This window comes from Schistocerca serialis, chromosome 5 (genome assembly GCF_023864345.2).
Source record: "Schistocerca serialis cubense isolate TAMUIC-IGC-003099 chromosome 5, iqSchSeri2.2, whole genome shotgun sequence".
NCBI classification, from domain to species: domain Eukaryota; kingdom Metazoa; phylum Arthropoda; class Insecta; order Orthoptera; family Acrididae; genus Schistocerca; species Schistocerca serialis.
Genome location: NC_064642.1, coordinates 453,501,928 through 453,519,522, shown reverse-complemented (window position 1 = coordinate 453,519,522; position 17,595 = coordinate 453,501,928). Strand labels below are relative to the sequence as shown.

At 43.6% G+C, this 17,595-nt stretch overlaps 1 protein-coding gene across 3 annotated transcripts in view; it reads left to right on the top strand.

Moving 5' to 3' along the window:
* Positions 1 to 17,595, top strand: part of LOC126481294 (rho GTPase-activating protein 19) — a 137,204-nt gene that overhangs the window by 90,614 nt on the left and 28,995 nt on the right. For all 3 annotated transcript variants that reach the window (XM_050104939.1, XM_050104940.1, XM_050104938.1), the window contains exon 7: positions 1,589 to 1,849. In XM_050104939.1, the coding sequence (XP_049960896.1) occupies positions 1,589 to 1,849 (261 nt within the window). The remainder of the gene's footprint in view (positions 1 to 1,588; positions 1,850 to 17,595) is intronic.

The following is a 17,595-nucleotide window of genomic DNA, read 5'->3' as shown; positions in this document are numbered from 1 at the left end:
AGTGTAGAGGTGATTAACCAGTACATGAGGTGTACCAGTTTTACTTGGGACATCCTCTATATCTGGTCTGATGCTAAACTTCCTTTTTTAAATTTATTCCTTACTATTTGATCCATGACACAAAGCATTATAGTAGTCAATAACGCGTGGGGTAAAAAAGGAAACATCCAAGATACGATGTATTCTTTTGTAGAAGTTCGATTTATAGTGGAGTTCTTACTGTCAAGAATAGATTGCCAGTGGGATAGTGATAATCATATTCCATATTTAAACTGGGAACAATTTGCGTTAAATCACATACTGTGTTCAGAAATGGGCACATGCATGACATTTCCCAGTTGTGCGAAGGTATACTGACTGTGCTTTGTGTGTTTTCACAAAACCTGTACAGTTACATTGTGCCGGCTGTTGTGACTGACAATTCGCAATGTTTCACAAACACTTTTATTGATGTAAGTTCACAATGTTGATGACTGAACATACAAACGAAAGGTAACAATAATGAAAAAACTTTACTAATTGAGGCAAACAAAAGTTCACTTCCAAGTTTCCACAAAGGTTCTTGGTAACACACTCACACACGAGTAACAGTCCAATTCCGAGACAAAGACATAATCTTCAATGGTCGCAGTACACGAGGTCGGCATCCGGCGTGAGCTGAACTTCGGGCCTGGTTCTAGCCCCTAAATAGCTGTCTCCAGCCAATGAGGTTTTGGCGTAGTGATACTTCCTGCAGGCCATGGCTCGAGCTCCCCCTGCAGGAAGTAGTGCTTGGCATGTCTTTTTCCATTATCTTGTATGTAAATAGCCGGTGTTTACCATGGTGCTTTTGGGTACGCCTTGGGTATAGACAACCTCGTCCTCTGTGGTATTATATAGGTTATCGGCCCTCAGGGGCTACCTTGGCTCCAGTATAACACTGTCTGAATGTACAATGCTGGGACTGCAGTTCTCCAGCTTGAATGGGGTCAGGTTTTGACTGGTAGAATGGAAGAGGGGAAGAAAGGTGGTGTGGAGGGTAAGGGTGGGGAGGTTGAGGAAAGGGTCACTAATGGCTTGAAAGGAGGAAACAGGTGCACAGAATAGGAATACAACAGGCACCGGCACCAGTAAATTCGTAGTATGTCCAGTCATGAGAGTGATATGGGGGCGATGATTGAGATGGGGTGCCAGAACACAGGAAGGGTAGACGTGGGGAACATGGTGTGAGTGCAAGATGAGTTAAGTAGATGTGCGTGGGACAGGGGACAGGAGTTGTTTGTTAATAAAAATAGAAGATTTCAATATGATTCATATTTCACTTTGAGCTGTAGCTATGCTCATAACTGACAGGGGTAAATGCAAAAGGTTATTTCCTTCATTAAGATCATGCCTTAGAAAGTTCTGTGCTGTTAAAACCAAAAATTGGTGGTTCTGACACAACTTGTTTTCTCTTGTTACACACCACAAGCTAAAAATCTATACATGACACACTATTTAAAAAGTTAAATGAGACGTTCCGCGTATCCTGTGTGTTCTTAGGTCATCATCTCATTTATCTTGACTGAAAAGTAAGGTTCCTTAAATAGTTATCTTTATCTATTTACAGGTATGTAGAGTAAGCACTGATGGTTTAACAGCAAGTACAGTGTTCTCATTTGTCGATCGTGAACGCTCGGCAGAAGTTCATAAACAGGTGGGAGATCCTACTGAGGTAGCTCTGGCCCAACTCTATGCCCACATTCAGACACTGCCAGAGTCTCAACAGAAACGACGTCTTGTGAAACAGTTTAATCGAGAAAATGGTCATGGTACACCGTTACGTTTCAAACCACACGGCCGAAGCCGTAGTTTGGGTGATTCTATTAAGGTATGTCATTTTTAATCAAATTGGTTTTGTTGTAACAGTAACTCTGAGATCATATTTTTGCACATAAATTGTTCTCTCTCTCTCTCTCTCTCTCTCTCTCTCTCTCTCTCTCTCTCTCTCTCTCTCTCTCTCTCTCCCTCCCTCCCTCCCTCTCTCTCCCTCCCTCTCTCTCCCCCCCGTCTCCCCCCCCCCTCTCCCCCCCGTCTCCCCCCCCCCCCCCCCCCCCCTTCCTCCCCTCTTGACATCCTGCATTCCATGTTTACTTTTGTGATGATTACCCAATACTGATTGGTGGTACCCCAAGTGCTTCACTGTTATATGTTGTATAAATAGACTGCTGTTCATTACTACATTTTTGTCATTATTTGAAGGCTAACACTAAATACGTAGCAGTAACATTTCCACTGTTTTAACAAGTTTTGGCAAATATTGAAACAAAATGTCCTCTTGAGAAGCTTAAACAGGCATTGCCACTGTTGGGATAAGTGTGTTGTGTTTATCCTCGTGAGACCTGCTGAGTTTCTAATAGAATAGACAGGGTGCTTCTGTGATTAAATGCCTATGTGGTGACATTGTAAGAGGGGTGATGGTGATGTGATGCTATGCATATACGACAGTTGGCAGCAACAGCAGCTTGTCATTTTTACAAGAAGAATTTTGTATTTAGCCATTTTTGTTGACCACCTTCAGCTGAATGCTTAGTGTCCCTGTCTTCAGCATGGAAGAACCTGGGTACGATTGCCAGTACCTCTTCAGACTTTTCCTGAGGTAGTGAGGTCTGGTATGGGGACATCTCAGCCCTTGTGGTACCAAATGAGGAGCTGCATAGATAAGAAGAAGTGGCATAATCAGGACTTATCTGGTGGCAATAATGGCTGGAGGGGTTGACAACATGCTGATTACAAGTCCCACGATCGTAGATCGCATCTCACTCTGCCCTGTAAGGCAGCAGCCAGCCAGTCAGAGCAGGCCTAAGACCTAATCTGTGAGTGGTGTTTACTTTTCTTGCTTTGCCATATTATTTAGATTAATAGAGGCATTTTTCAGTAGCGTTCTGATCAAAACATGTCAGTCTGTGTTGAAGGATGTCCACCAATAGAAGTCCAGGGTATGTTCTAGGGAATCTTTCTCCATGCTGTTTGAGTAAGAGTTCCTAGAATATTGACATTGCTTGCTGGAGAATTGCAAGAACCAAACAAGTTGCTAACCAACACTACCATAAACATGTTTGATGGTGAAGATGATGATCGAATGTGAAAGCACTGTAAGAGATGGCTTGGTTACTCTTCAAGAGGATTATATTTATCATCATACATGATTGTGCAGTGTCCTGCTAAGGAATGACATGTGAACTTATCTGAAGGAAGTTAAACACCTAGTGCTCTAACTGCCCTCCCCTCCCCTCCCCTTTTCCAATTGCAATGTGCGTCCTGTTCAGAGTCTTTCCTGTATGTGGAAGTGAAGATTTTATGTTTGCATTCATTGGTGACAATGAATTGGCATTTGTGGTCTGTATCACTCAACAGTACAGTGACATTGTAATGTGTATGAGGGCAGTGCTGTAGGGGAGGATAACTAACTAAAACCTGCAAACTTCCAATCAGCACATGAATTTTTTTCATGTAGACAGTGCAATCTAAGATATTTGCGGTTTCTGGGTAAAGGGAGCCAATGCAATATCATAGATGCTTCAGTCCATTCCAGTACATAGTGACAAAATTGTGCCAGCATATAGTGACAAACTGTGGACACAGGCACATTCATACCTATTGTAGTGCTACAGCTCTGGCCAACACTCACTGCTGATAACTTTGTTACGGCTATATGTACAAAGTGGCAGTCATTTTATCCTGTGGTCACATAATGGGTTATATGAATAAACCTAAGAATATACTTTATACTCAAAAGTTTGGAGAAATTTCTCTGGTTTGCATGAGTAAAGTGAGTCTGAGAATATACTTCACCCAAGTATGTTCTCAACGTGAATTGAAGGATGGGGGAAGTTGCTCAAAACAAAGAATATTCTCTGATTTCATACGAATAAAACCAGAGAAGTTTCTCACAAGGGGAGAACATTCTCTGTTTCTGTGAGTTAGCTCCGTAGCATACGTTGAGCTGTGTTGTGGGGTAAGTGTTACCGAGTGTTTTTAGTGAAAATGGCAGGATTTATGGTTCTCCAAAGGCAAAAAAGATATATGTAGTATGAAGGAACATAGAAGAAATAAACTGTAGAAGTTTATATAGATTTAACAGTGGAAACATTATTTGGCTGGTGAATCACGTTCTTCCCGAAAAATTGCAAAAGAAAAGGAGGCACCCTTTCCAACGAATGAAATTAAAGTGAGGCTTGCCCAAACAAAAGCCTACCGTGTGATAATAGTCTGTTTTGTTTTGCACAATGTGGCAGAAGATATAGGGGATGAGGATTTTGAGGCACCTAGTGACGCTGACAACAATCTTCCATTATTGGGAGAAGAGGAAGCAGCAAACGTGTATGTGCAACATATAGAAGACGGGAAATTATTAATGTAATACGCAAACTGTAGTGTAAGGGAGTCTGTCAAAACATTACATAATGAAACCTAATTCATGAATTTTTTGTAATTAAAATAATTTCTTCTTCAGGTACAACGAAATAATATTTTGAAGAATATAAAAAAAGTGCTCTGATGTTTTTCTTCCTTCTCTCTCATTGATTGTAGTTTCATCAAAAATTGTTTAACAATTGTTTAACAATTCAATCTGGAACAGAATTTTCGAATACTCAAGAAAATAAGTGCACAAACTGTCTAACCTGTAACATTTACAATAGATACAAGTTACGGTTTTTGTTCCATTTTCCCAAAAATTGTTAAAAGGATGTGATGAATGTATTTGCCTGACAATACAGTAAATAAGTGCACACATTTATTAACATTCCAAATTGGATTATGTTACTCTTATTGTTGCACTGAAAAGAAATTTTTACTGAATTATTTCTTTAAGAGGATATGGAATTTGGTAAATGAAGAATTAAACGAACTTTCACTTAAAAAACATGTTTTTATTAATAAAAAATGGTGTTGTACTGTGACATTATACAATTCATTCTATTGCTTTTCTTGTTCTTGACGCATCAATTTCTGCTGCTTCCTCTTCAGGGTATCTAATTGGTACAATAACGCTAGTCGTTGCAGCTCTGAATAAGACAAATTCATCGTCTCGTCCATTCCCACACTTAGTCTGCGTCGTTTCGGCACACTCTCAGATCCCAAAACAGGCGATTGTGGAGGTATAACTATTTCTGGACCCATCAGATCTGTAGTGTCTGCTGTGACAATTTGCAGTGGCTGCAAAACTGATTGTGGTTCTGATATTGTGTGTCATGATTCAGTTTCTAGTTAGTCCATATAGCAGCAGGTTTATGCAGAACTGTGGGGTGAGTTTGTCCGATTTCATGCATAGTACATTGTGATAATTTTACAGAAAAGTGCTCAAATATCAGACGAATTTCACCAAATATTGTTTCATTTTCACATGTTAAAAATAAATATTTTGCTGATTCACAATTTCAAAGCATTAATCCCCGTAATAAAAAGATATGAAAAGAATAGGACTTACCAGGGATTCTGTTGATAGTTGGGTTGTAATCATCTCCGTCTAAAAACTTCAGAAACATTTGTTTCCAGTTTTTAGTGAGATCTTAATATTGCTTATCTTATTTGCATCCATCGTAGACTTGATACGTGACTTCATATTGTGCAGTTTTTTCATAATCTGCCCAACTGAAATGTCTTTTCCTGAACTAGCCCTGTAATGATGTTGTATTTCCTTTATACTCTCTGCCTTCTCCTTTCTTGCGGCCAGAGTTTGTGATTTGCTGATAATAGCAGGATAATCTTTTATAATTATCATCCAGGTTAATTCAAAATCTTCATTTCAGCACAGAAATAACATAAGAAAAACTTTTGGTAAAACACACACACAAATGAAAACATACTGAGAATCAAAGTTGTTGGATTTTAATCTCTTTGCTGACAGCTTACTCAATAAGGGGGAGGGGGAGGGGGGGGCGTAGTGAGAAATTACTCCCAGATCATAGGTTATGCTTCGTAGTTTTCATTCATACAGAAATTGTGAACTTTCTGTGAGAATGTGCTTTTGCTCAGAGTATATACTCTGGAGAATGTTCTTATTTTTATTTATACGACTCAATGTGGTCCAGCAGCCAGTCTGTATAGCTAAGTGTTACGGAGGACAAATGCCATTTCATGACCACGAAGAATGCAATATAATATTTATTTCTACAGTCGGAAATCACTCATGCACACTGCCATCAGAAGGGGGGAGGGGGGGGGGGGGGTGAGAGCACTAGGTACTAAAAGCTGCAAGTCATGTTTCAGCAGGACGTTATCCAGCCACTACTTCATGATTCCGTTCTGTTCATTAGTTCCTTCTGTCTCCTATTGACCTTGCTGTCAGTGGGACATTAAAACTTAACGTCCTTCCTTTTTGGTCATATGTTCCATTCCTGTATCACTCATTTTCACTACTTTGTTCCTGCATTTGGTTTTCGTGGCTGTATATTTTGTCATAAATTTGTGTGCCTTGCTGACCTTGTCACTCCTACAGTGGTTTTGCCCTTACTCTCCCTATTTATGTTTTCATTATTTGTGGTTGATGTGGTTGTTAATATATCATCACACGTCATATCAATGAGGGTTATTGGGGTTGTTCGTTCATCACACAGCACATCTTTGGGAATTGGTAGTGATACCCCTATTTCGTCACAAGTCACATCTTCAGGGATTGGTGGAGGTTTCCCTCGTTCTCACATGCCACGTTATTGGGATTAAATGTGGTATCCATTCACAATCATTCACTACGTTTTTCTTTTCTTACCCAATACACTATTGTTATTGATCTGTTTTGTGGGCATTGCTATGGGTGGATGCGAAGGCCTCTCATTGATAGCAAAAGGGGTTTCCCCTGGGTTGTAGTATCCTCCTGAGATAAACTTAACAGGTTTTATCTATTGTTTACAGTTTGTTGTGTCATATCTATCTGCATATTCAGGATTTGTTTGAGATATAATTGATAGTTTTATGTTTTGTAGATGTCGTCGTGAGATGCATTTTGACACCCTCTATTTTGTGACTGAACTGCGTATGTGGAATGTTTTGATCCTCTTTCAATTAGTTCATGTTCCAGTTCTTCCACCATTAAAATCAATGCAGTCTGAAACATAGTCCATTGCAAGAGTTCAGGTTTTACTGTATGTGTAACTATTGGACCTACCTTACCTACAGCACGCATTTTGTCCAGATAATCTGTATTATGGATACATGTGTCTTGGGTGGCTTACATGAATATTACTGACTCTTTTAAAAAATATTAGATAAAAAAAAAATCTACTCACCAAGCGGCAGCAGAACACACACATAATACTGTTGTATTTGGCAAGATGTCGGAGTTAGTCGCTCCTCCTTCAGGTATGAGAGTTGAAGGGGAAGGAAGAAGGATGAAAGAAAAGAACTGTAGAGGTCTAGGAAAAGGGGTAAATCTTGGGAAAGTCTCACAGAACCGTGGGTTAGGGGAGACGTACCTTAGGAAAGACTGATTGTTGGGGACTGCATCAGACGAGATTTGAAAACCTGAGAGCTGGAAGGTGGAAGACAGGGTGATATGCAAGACAGAGATTACTACTAAAACATCGTGCACTGACTGGTTTGATGTGGCCCTCCACAAATTCCTCTCCTGTGCCAACCTCTTCATCTGAGTGTAACACCTGCAACCTATGTCTTCACTTATTTCCAGGATGTATTCCAATCTGTCTTCAGTCTTCCTCTACATTTTTTACCCTCTACAGCTCCCTCTAGTGCCATGGCTGTTACTTCCTGAGGCCTCAACCCATGTCCTATAATCCTGTCCCTTCACATTGTCAGTGTTTCCCACATATTCCTCTCGTCCACGATTTTGCGCAAAACCTCCTCATTTCTTACCATATCAGTCCACGTAATTTTCAAAATTCGTCTGTAATACCACATCTCAAATACTTTGTTACTCTTCTGTTTCAGCTTCCCAGTGTCCATGTTTCATTAACATACAATGATGTCCTCCAAACGTATATTCTCGTGGCCAGGAATGCCCCCTTTTGCCAGCACTAGCCTGCTTTTGATGTCATCCTTGCTGTGTCTTGTCATTGGTTATTTTGCTCCCTAGGTAGCAGAATTCCTTAACTTCATCTACTTTATGACTGTGAAGTGAAGTTTGTCACTGTTCACATTTCTGCTACTTCTCATTACTTTCGTCTTTCTCCGATTTACTCTCAAACCATACTGTGTACTCATTAGACTGTTCCCCCCCAGGGGATCCACAACTCTTTTGTGGATACGTGCGTAGCGAGCACGGGACCCCGAGCTAATGTGGCCTTCCTTCCTTTCCGGGCTGCATACCTTCTCTTTCCGCATCCTTCCCCATCCCCCATCTTCGCCCCCCCCCCCCCCCCCTCCACCTCTGGCTCTTTACTTCCTTTCTCCCCCTCTGGGAGCATGGTTTGTGCCTACGTCCGGAGACGGACGCTTGTAAATGTACCGCATTCTTCGCCTTCCTTGCTTGTATGTCTTCATCTTTCTTCGTCCTTCTCTTTTCCTTACCTCTTCTCTTTACCCTTTTCTCCGCTGCGGCGTTTGAGACCTCTCTTCTTTCCTTTCCCTGTCTCTTTCTTCCTCCCTGTGCGTGTCTGAAGGCCGACCCATGCACTTCCATGCGTAGCCGGTGACGGGGTAACGCGTAATTCCCCACCCCGGGTAGACAGGTAGGACACGTACGTACCCCCTGGTAACGGCCAGGCCCAGGGAGGGGTGATTACCCGAGCTGATACCTTCCGAAAGTGCCGATTGGTCCCTCCGTCCGTTTGTCGGGAGGTGTGACCTGAGGTGTGAACAATCACCTAAGGCGGGAGTGCCCTCAGTGAGGGCCCACACAAGGGAGGAGCGCGCCATCGGAGACGCCGGTAATCATGGGGGATTCTTCCGCAATGGTTTCCTCACCTTCCACTATGTCTGCTCACAAGCGTAAGTTCACTGAGTCTCAGCCACAGACAGTTCTTCCATCGTTGCCACAATTCCTTGTTGTTTCTCGGTCTGACGAAGCTCACGACTTCTCCACGGTCAACCCTTTCATTATTCAGAAAGGTGTCGACGCAGTTGCAGGTCCTGTAAAGTCTTGTTCCAGATTACGGAATGGCACTTTGTTGTTAGAAACAGTCAGTGCCCTCCAGGCACAAAAATTGCTGCATACATCTCTGCTCCACACCTTCCCTGTCCGGGTGGAACCGCATTGTACCTTAAATTCCTCACGTGGAGTCGTTTATACACGCTTCCTCGATGGATTGTCTGACGAAGAAATTCAGCACTACCTGTCTGACCAGGGCGTAACGGCTGTTCATAGGGTTATGAAAAGGGTTGACACGAACATCATTCCAACCCGCACTGTTTTCTTGGCATTTGACAAAGTTCAACTCCCATCGAAAACCAAAGCAGGCTATGAGATAATTTCCGTTCGGCCTTACGTCCCAAACCCCACGCGTTGCTATCGATGTCAGCGGTTCAATCACACCAGCCAGTCCTGTTCCAATCCGGCCAAATGTGTTACGTGTGGCAAGGATGCCCATGAGGGTGCTTGTCCACCTCCATCGCCTCACTGCACCAACTGTATGGGTGACCACGCTGCTTCCTCTCGAGATTGCCCCGTTTTTAAGGACGAAAAGCTCATCCAGGAAATCAGAGTGAAGGAAAAGGTGTCGACCTTTGCTGCTCGAAAATTATTCGCCAGTCGACAGCCCACCGTGCCTCAGACAGGAAAATACAGCACTGTCCTTGCTTCTCCTCGGCCAACAAAGGAGGCGGCCACGCAGACTTGCGACCTCACCTTTAGTGCCACAGTCGTCAGATCGGCCAGCGCAAAGATCGCCCGTTCAACCTCACCACTTTCGCCTGCCCACTCTATGGCTCACCCTTCGTCGGGTTCTGCTAAATCTCGAGCCCAAAAGTCAGACACGAAGTCTTCAAAAAAAGAGCATACTCGTGAAGAGTTTTTACGTACCGCAACTTCACAACCATCGGTTCTTCCTTCATCTAAACATCATACTTCCAAGAAGGCTACAAAGAAACCCAGTTCCTCTCCTTCTCCGCCAAGGCGTGTCCCATCTACAGCACCACCTGGCGGAAATCGCCCTCGGCCATCTTCTGTGTCGCCGGTCAACCGGCCGAGCGCTGGTGGCAGGAGCTGCTGCTGACCAACCTATGGATCAGGATCTTCTGCCTTCGGCTGAATGCCATTCCATGCTGTCGGTCGCAAGCTCTGAGCAGTTGTTGAGTTGACAGCGACCTTGGTCACAGTCCTCAATTTTCTGTTCACCCTATGTCCATTATCCACTGGAATATCCGCAGCATTCGAGCCAATCGGGATGAATTGTCGATCCTCTTAAGATCCTACTCGCCGGTCATCTTCTGTCTTCAGGAAACAAAGCTGCGTCCCCATGACCGCTTTGTTCTCCCTCATATTCAGTCCGTCCGATATGACCTCCCCTCTGTTGAAGGCACTCCAGCCCATGGAGGACTCATGATTCTTCTCCATGATACTCTACATTATCACCCAATCCCCTTAAACAGTTCCTTCCAAGCTGTCGCCGTCCGTCTTTCTCTTTCTGGATACACGTTCTCTCTTTGTACTGTATACATTCCATCGTCCACACCAATGGCACGAGCTGATCTCCTTCATCTTCTTGGTCAGCTTCCACCCCCCTATTTGCTGGTTGGGGACTTCAATGCCCACCACCCGCTTTGGGGATCTCCACATCCTTGTCCACGTGGCTCCATATTGCTAGACGTCTTCCACCAAGCGGATCTAGTTTGCCTCAACACTGGGGTCCCCACATTTTTGTCTGCCTCCACGACAAATTTATCTCATTTGGATCTTGCCGTCGGTACTGTTCCGCTAGCTCGGCGCTTCGAATGGTTCGCCCTTGATGATACACACTCGAGTGACCACTTTCCATGTGTCCTTAGACTGTAGCCTCAACTGCCATATATGCGCCCGCGATGCTGGAAGTTTGCCCAAGCCGATTGGACACTTTTTTCGTCTCTAGCGACATTCGATGACCGTCGCTTTCCCACCGTCGACGATGAGATCACACATATTACCGACGTTATTCTTACAGCTGCGGAATGTTCAATACCACGCACCTCCGAATTGCCCCGGCGCCCCCCAGTTCCTTGGTGGAACGAGGCATGCCGTGACGCAATACGTGAGCGGCGACGTGCTCTTCGCATTTTCCGCCACCATCCTACTTTGGCCAACTGTATCCGCCATAAGCAGCTCCGTGCGCGATGCCGTCGCGTCATCCACGATAGCAAGAAGGCAAGCTGGAAATTCTTTATTAGCTCATTTAACACCTTCACTCCCTCCTCGGAAGTTTGGAGTCGGCTTTGACGGTTCTCAGGCGCGCCTAGTTTCTCCCCGGTCTCTGGGCTCACTGTCACGCATGATACCTTAGTGGACCCCGTCGCAATTTCTAACTCATTGGGTCAGCACTTTGCTGAGATTTCGAGCTCTTCCAATTACCCGCCAGGATTTCTCCCGAAGAAACGTGCAGCGGAAGTGCGACATCTTGCTTTCTCCTCTCAAAATCGCGAAAGCTACAATACTGTTTTCTACATGCGGGAACTCCAACATGCCCTCTCTTCTTCTCGCTCCTCCGCCCCAGTACCGGATGGTATCCATGTCCAAATGTTGCTGCATTTATCCACCCATAGACTGCATTTCCTCCTTCGCCTTTATAATCGAATTTGGACCGACAGTACTTTTCCCAGACAATGGCGGGAAGCTATCGTCGTTCCCGTTCCGAAACCTGGAAAGGACAAACATCGCCCCATTTCTCTCACGAGTAGTGTCTGTAAGGTTTTGGAGCGTATGGTGAATTACCGTTTAGCTTGGTGGCTGGAATCCCGCAGTCTTTTAACACCTGCCCAATGCGGTTTCTGAAAGCATCATTCTGCAGTTGACCATCTTGTTTCTCTCTCCACTTATATCATGAACAATTTTCTCCGGAAACGCCAAACGGTAGCAATATTTTTTGATCTGGAGAGAGCATACGATACCTGTTGGAGGCCAGGCATCCTCCGCACACTGTTCTCTTGGGGCTTTCGAGGCCGGCTGCCCCTTTTTCTTCGCGAATTTATGGCAGAGCGCACATTTAGGGTGCGGGTGAACACTACTCTCTCTCGTACTTTCTCCCAAGAAAACGGGGTACCCCAGGGCTCCGTGCTGAGTGTTGTACTTTTTGCCATCGCCGTAAATCCAATTATGGATTGTCTCCTTCCTGATGTCTCGGGCTCCCTCTTTGTGGACGATTTTGCGATCTACTACAGCTCTCAACGGACAAGCCTTCTTGAACGACGTCTTCAAGGATGTCTCGATCGCCTCCACTCTTGGAGCAGCGAAACCGGCTTCCGTTTTTCTCCCAGTAAGACCGTTCGTGTAAATTTTTGGCGATGAAAGGAGTTTCTTCCACCCTCCTTACATCTAGGACCTGTCATCCTTCCGTTTTTAGACGTCGCTAAATTCTTGGGTCTTATGTTTGACAGAAAACTGTGCTGGTCCTCCCACGTTTCCTATCTTTCGGCTCGCTGTCTGCGATCCCTCAACACCCTCCGTGTCTTGAATGGTACATCCTGGGGAGCGGACCGAGTGGTCCTTCTCCGCCTTTATCGCGCCTTAGTGCGCTCGAAATTGGACTATGGAAGCATAGTCTACTCCTCTGCTCGGCCGTCTATTCTTCGGCGTCTCGACTCTATCCACCATCGTGGATTACGTTTAGTGTCTGGAGCTTTTTACACCAGCCCTGTGTAAAGCCTTTATGCTGAGACTGCTGAACCTCCGCTGTCCAATCGGCGAGCAGTTCTTCTGAGTCGTTATGCTAGCCATCTGTCTTCCATGCCTGCTAATCCAGCCCATGACATTTTTTTCGACGCCTCCTTTGATGTAGGGTATGCAGGCCGCCTCTCCTCCCTACTACCACCGGGAGTCCGCTTCCATCAACTGCTCCATTCTCTTTCCTTCCGCTTTGCTAAAACCTTCTTGACAACTTGGGGTACAGCACCGCCTTGGCTCCGTGCCCGGATCTGCCTGCTCCGAGACCTTTGTCGATTTCCCAAGAATGGTACCCCTTCACTTGTTTATCGTCGGGTATTTGCTGCTCTATGTGCACAAATGACGGACGCCACATTTATCTACACCGACGGCTCGAAAACATCGTTAGGTTTAGGGAGTGCCTATATTGTTGGCGACACACCAAATCACTTTCGGCTTCCCGACCAGTGTTCGGTTTATACTGCGGAGCTTTACGCTGTTCTCCAGGCTGTCCACTACATCCGCCGCCATCAGCGGATACAGTACGTTATCTGCTCAGATTCTCTCATCTCTCTCCTCAGTCTCCAAGCCCTTTACCCTGTGCACCCTCTGGTCCACCGGATTCAGGACTGTCTGCGCTTGCTCCACCTGGGGGGCGTCTCGGTGGCGTTCCTCTTGCTCCCGGGACACGCTGGTATCTGTGGGAATGAGGCGGCCGATATAGCGGCCAAGGCTGCAGTCTCTCTTCCTCGGCCAGCTATTCAGTCGATTCCCTTCACCGCTCTACGGAGCGTTTTATGTCGCAGAGTTGTTCGTTTATGGCACGCGCATTGGTCGACACTTCCCCATAATAAATTGCGGGACGTCAAAGCTCTTCCTTGTGCTTGGACCTCTTCCTCCCGAACGCATCGTCGGGAGGAGATAATTTTAACTAGACTTCAGATAGGGCACTGTCTTTTTAGCCATCGACATCTTTTAAGTGGCGATCCTCCCCCACTCTGTCCCCACTGCTCTCAGCTGTGGACGGTAAGACACCTTTTAATTGAGTGCCCCTATTTTAATCCGTTACACTCCCGTCTACAGCTATTGCCTGATATATCGTCGATTTTAGCAGATGACACGCGCTCAGCCGATCGCGTTCTCGAATTTATTAGTGCCAGTGAAATGACGTCAGTCATTTGAAGCTTTTTTTGGGGACAACCAACCTCTTTCTGTAGTGGATTTTTAAGCCTTCCTTCTGCTTTTAGTTTCTCAAATTTTATGACTTTCGTTCCCATTGCTGCTGGTTTCCATTTCCGGTTTTTTATTGTTTCCTAAGTCACGGACCAACACAAAAAAAAAAAAAAAAAAAAAAAAAAAAAAAAAAAAAAATTTAGACTGTTCATTCCATTCAGCAGATCATGTAATTCTTCACTTTCAGTCAGCATAGCAATGTCATCAGTGAATTATATCACTGATATCCTTTCACTTTGAATTTTAATTCCACTCCTGAACCTTTCTTTTATTTCCATCATTGCTTTTTCATTGTACAGATTGAACAGTGGGGGCGAAAGACATCGTCTCTGTGCTACACCCTTTTTAATCCGTCCACTTCATTCTTAGTTGTCCACTCTTATTATTCCCTCTTGGCTCTTGTGTATTACCCATCTCTCCTGGTATCTTACTCCTATTTTTCTCAGAATTTTGAGCATCTGACACAATTGTACATTGTCGAATGCTTTTTCCAGGTTAACAAATCCTATGAATGTATCTCGATTTTCTTTAGTCGTGCTTCCATTATCAACTGCAATGGCAGAATTGCCTCTCTTATGCCTTTACCTTTCCTAAAGCCAAACTGATCGTAATCCAATGCATCCTCAATTTTCTTTTCCATTCTTCTGTATATTATTCTTCTCAGGAACTTGGATGCAATAGCTGTTAAGCTGACTATGTGATAATTCTCACACTTGTCAGCTCTTGCAGTTCTTGGAATTGCGTGGATGATATTTTTCCGAAAGTCAGATGGTATGTCACCAGACTAGTACATTTTGCATAACAATGTGAATAGACGTTTTGTTGCCACTTCCCCCAATAATTTTAGAAATTCTGATGGAATGTTACCTAGCCCTACTGCCGTATTTGCCCTTAATCTTACAAAGCTCTTTTAAATTCTGATTCTAATACTGGATCCCCTAAATCTTCTAAATCAACTCCTGTTTCTTTTTCTATCACATCAGACAGATCTTCCCCCTATTAGAGGCCTTCAGTGTACTCTTCCCACCTATCTGCTCTTTCTTCTGCATTTCACAGTGCATTCCTGTTGAATTCTTAATGTTACCACCCTTGTTTTTTTATTTCACTGAAAGTTGTTTTGACTTTCTACATGCTGAGTCAGAATCAGTCCTTCTGCCAATCCTTTCTTTTTCAATTTCTTGACATTTTCCAAGCTGCCATTTTGTTTTAGCTTTCGTGGACTTCCTATTTATGTCATTCCTCAACGACTTGTATTTCTGTATTCCCGAATTTACCCGCATATTTTTGTACTTGTTCTTTCATCGATCAACTGAAGTAATTCTTCTGTTACTCATGGTTTCTTGACAGTTACCTTCTTTGTCCTTATATTTTTCTTTCCATCTTCTCTGATTGCCCTTTTTTGAGTTGTTCATTCCTCTTCCATTGTACTGCCTACTGAGCTATTCCGTATTGCTGTCTCTATTGCCTTAAAGAACTTAAAGTGTGTCTCGTCATTCCTTAGTACTTTCGTGTCCCACTTCCTGACTAATCTCTTAGTTCAGCCTACTCTTCGTCACTACTACATTGTGATCTGAGTTGTATCTGCTCCTGGTTGCGCCTTACAATCCAGTATCTTATTCCGAAATCTTCCTGCATCAGCCCGCATTTTCCAAGTATACCACCTCCTCTTGTGATTCTTGAACAGAGTATTCACTATTACTATCTAAAATTTATCACAGAATTCAGTTAGTCTTTCTCTTCTCTCATTCCTTGTCCCAAGCCCATATTCCCCTGTAACCTTTCCTTAACTCCTTCCCCTAGACGACATTCCAGTCCCCCATAACTATTAGATTTTCGTCTCCCTTTATGTACTGTATTACACTTTCAATATCCTCGCATATTTTTTCTCTCTATTCATCTTCAGCTTGCGATGTTGACATGTATACCTGAACTACCATTGTCAGTGTTGGTTTGCTGTCAATTCTGATAAGAAAAACTCACTCTCTACCCTACCTTCCTATTCATAACAAATCCTACTTCCGTTACTCCATTTTCTGCTGCTGTTGATATTACCCTATACTCACCTGACCAGAAATCCTTGTCTTCTTCACTTCATTCACCCTTCTATATCTAAATTGAGCCTTTGCATTTCCCTTTTCAGATTTTCTAGCTTCCCTGTCATATTCAAGCTTTTGACATTCCATGCCCCAACTTGTAGAACATTATCCTTTTGTTGGCTATTCAGTCTTTTTCCTCATGGTGGTTTCCATTGCCTTCTGCATCCTTATGCCCTTGATAATTGCTAATACTTCCATCTTTAGGGGCAGTTTCCCACCCCAAGGACAAGAGAGTGCACTGAACCTCCCTCCATTCCTCCGCGATATTTCACAAGGCTTTTGGCAGAATGAGGGTGACTTTTTATGCCAGAAGTCTTCGGTCACCTTTCGAACCTGCAACTGGTATCTTTTTGATTACTAGAGTGGGCGTCACGTATCATGGCGGGTGGTGGGGGAGTTCTGTGCAGCCAGCAGTTAGTGGTGGGGGGAGCCAGCTGCCAGCCGTGGCAGTCAGTGTAGCCACACTATGTGTTTCTGCTCCATTCGACTGTCGGCTACTGACCGCCGCGCATTGCAGTACGCGCACATGCAGGAAAGGAGACGAGCGCAGTAATACCTACTGTATACGTCTTCGTGAGAAAGACGTTGTCATCGAATTGTCTGCCTTTAAAATATGGAGTTGTATAAAATATGTGTGTGTGTGTGTGGGGGGGGGGGGGGGGGGAAGCTATGAACATTGGCAAGAATAATAGACAAACTTGCATTGTTTATTGTGTCTGTTTATCAACACAAGAATACCATGCTGAGTAACTGGGAAAACTGCTGCACATTTATTTATCTTTCCTACTCTAACTCAGAAAATACAGTCTTCTTGTGCTGCCTTGAAAAATAAAATTTGAAAAGTAGAAGAAACCTCGTGAAAAAATGATTACTTATTGATACTCAAACGATTTTTATAATACACATAAAATGTTTTGCAATACGTATGAGTACTGGGAAAAATCATGGCACATATAGGGGTATTCTGTCTCCCTTTCAAACCCAGAGAATATGTTCATTCTGTGATGGCTTACCATCTGTAATCAAAATTATTTATTTGGATTGCAGGTGAAATATTTGCACATGTGAAATTTTTACATACCAGTTTTTTAAGTGACCTGAGCAAACGTCTGAGCAGTCTACATGCAGAGCATCTTTTCGGCACATAGCTGAAAGAATCATATTTCAGAAAATATAAAAAGAGCCGTCATACATTAAAAATCGTTATTAAGTTGTTGTTATTAAAAGAACCAAAGGCACTTCCTGTTTCTAGACACCTCACTTACAACAAATAATTTATAGCTGTTGATGTTGTCTCTATTGTACACAGTTATTGTCATACACAATATAAAACAAGTTTCCACGTGCTGTTTGTTGGGATTAATTTTCGGGAAAGCAAGAACAATTACTTTTTCAGAAATGAAGACAGCAGTCCAACTAGCATAAACACAAATGAAATTTTACATATTTTGACGGATAATTCAGTAAGGAAATCAAAGAGTGTAATCACTGAAGATAAGCTTTAAACAAAGTCCGCAATGAAAT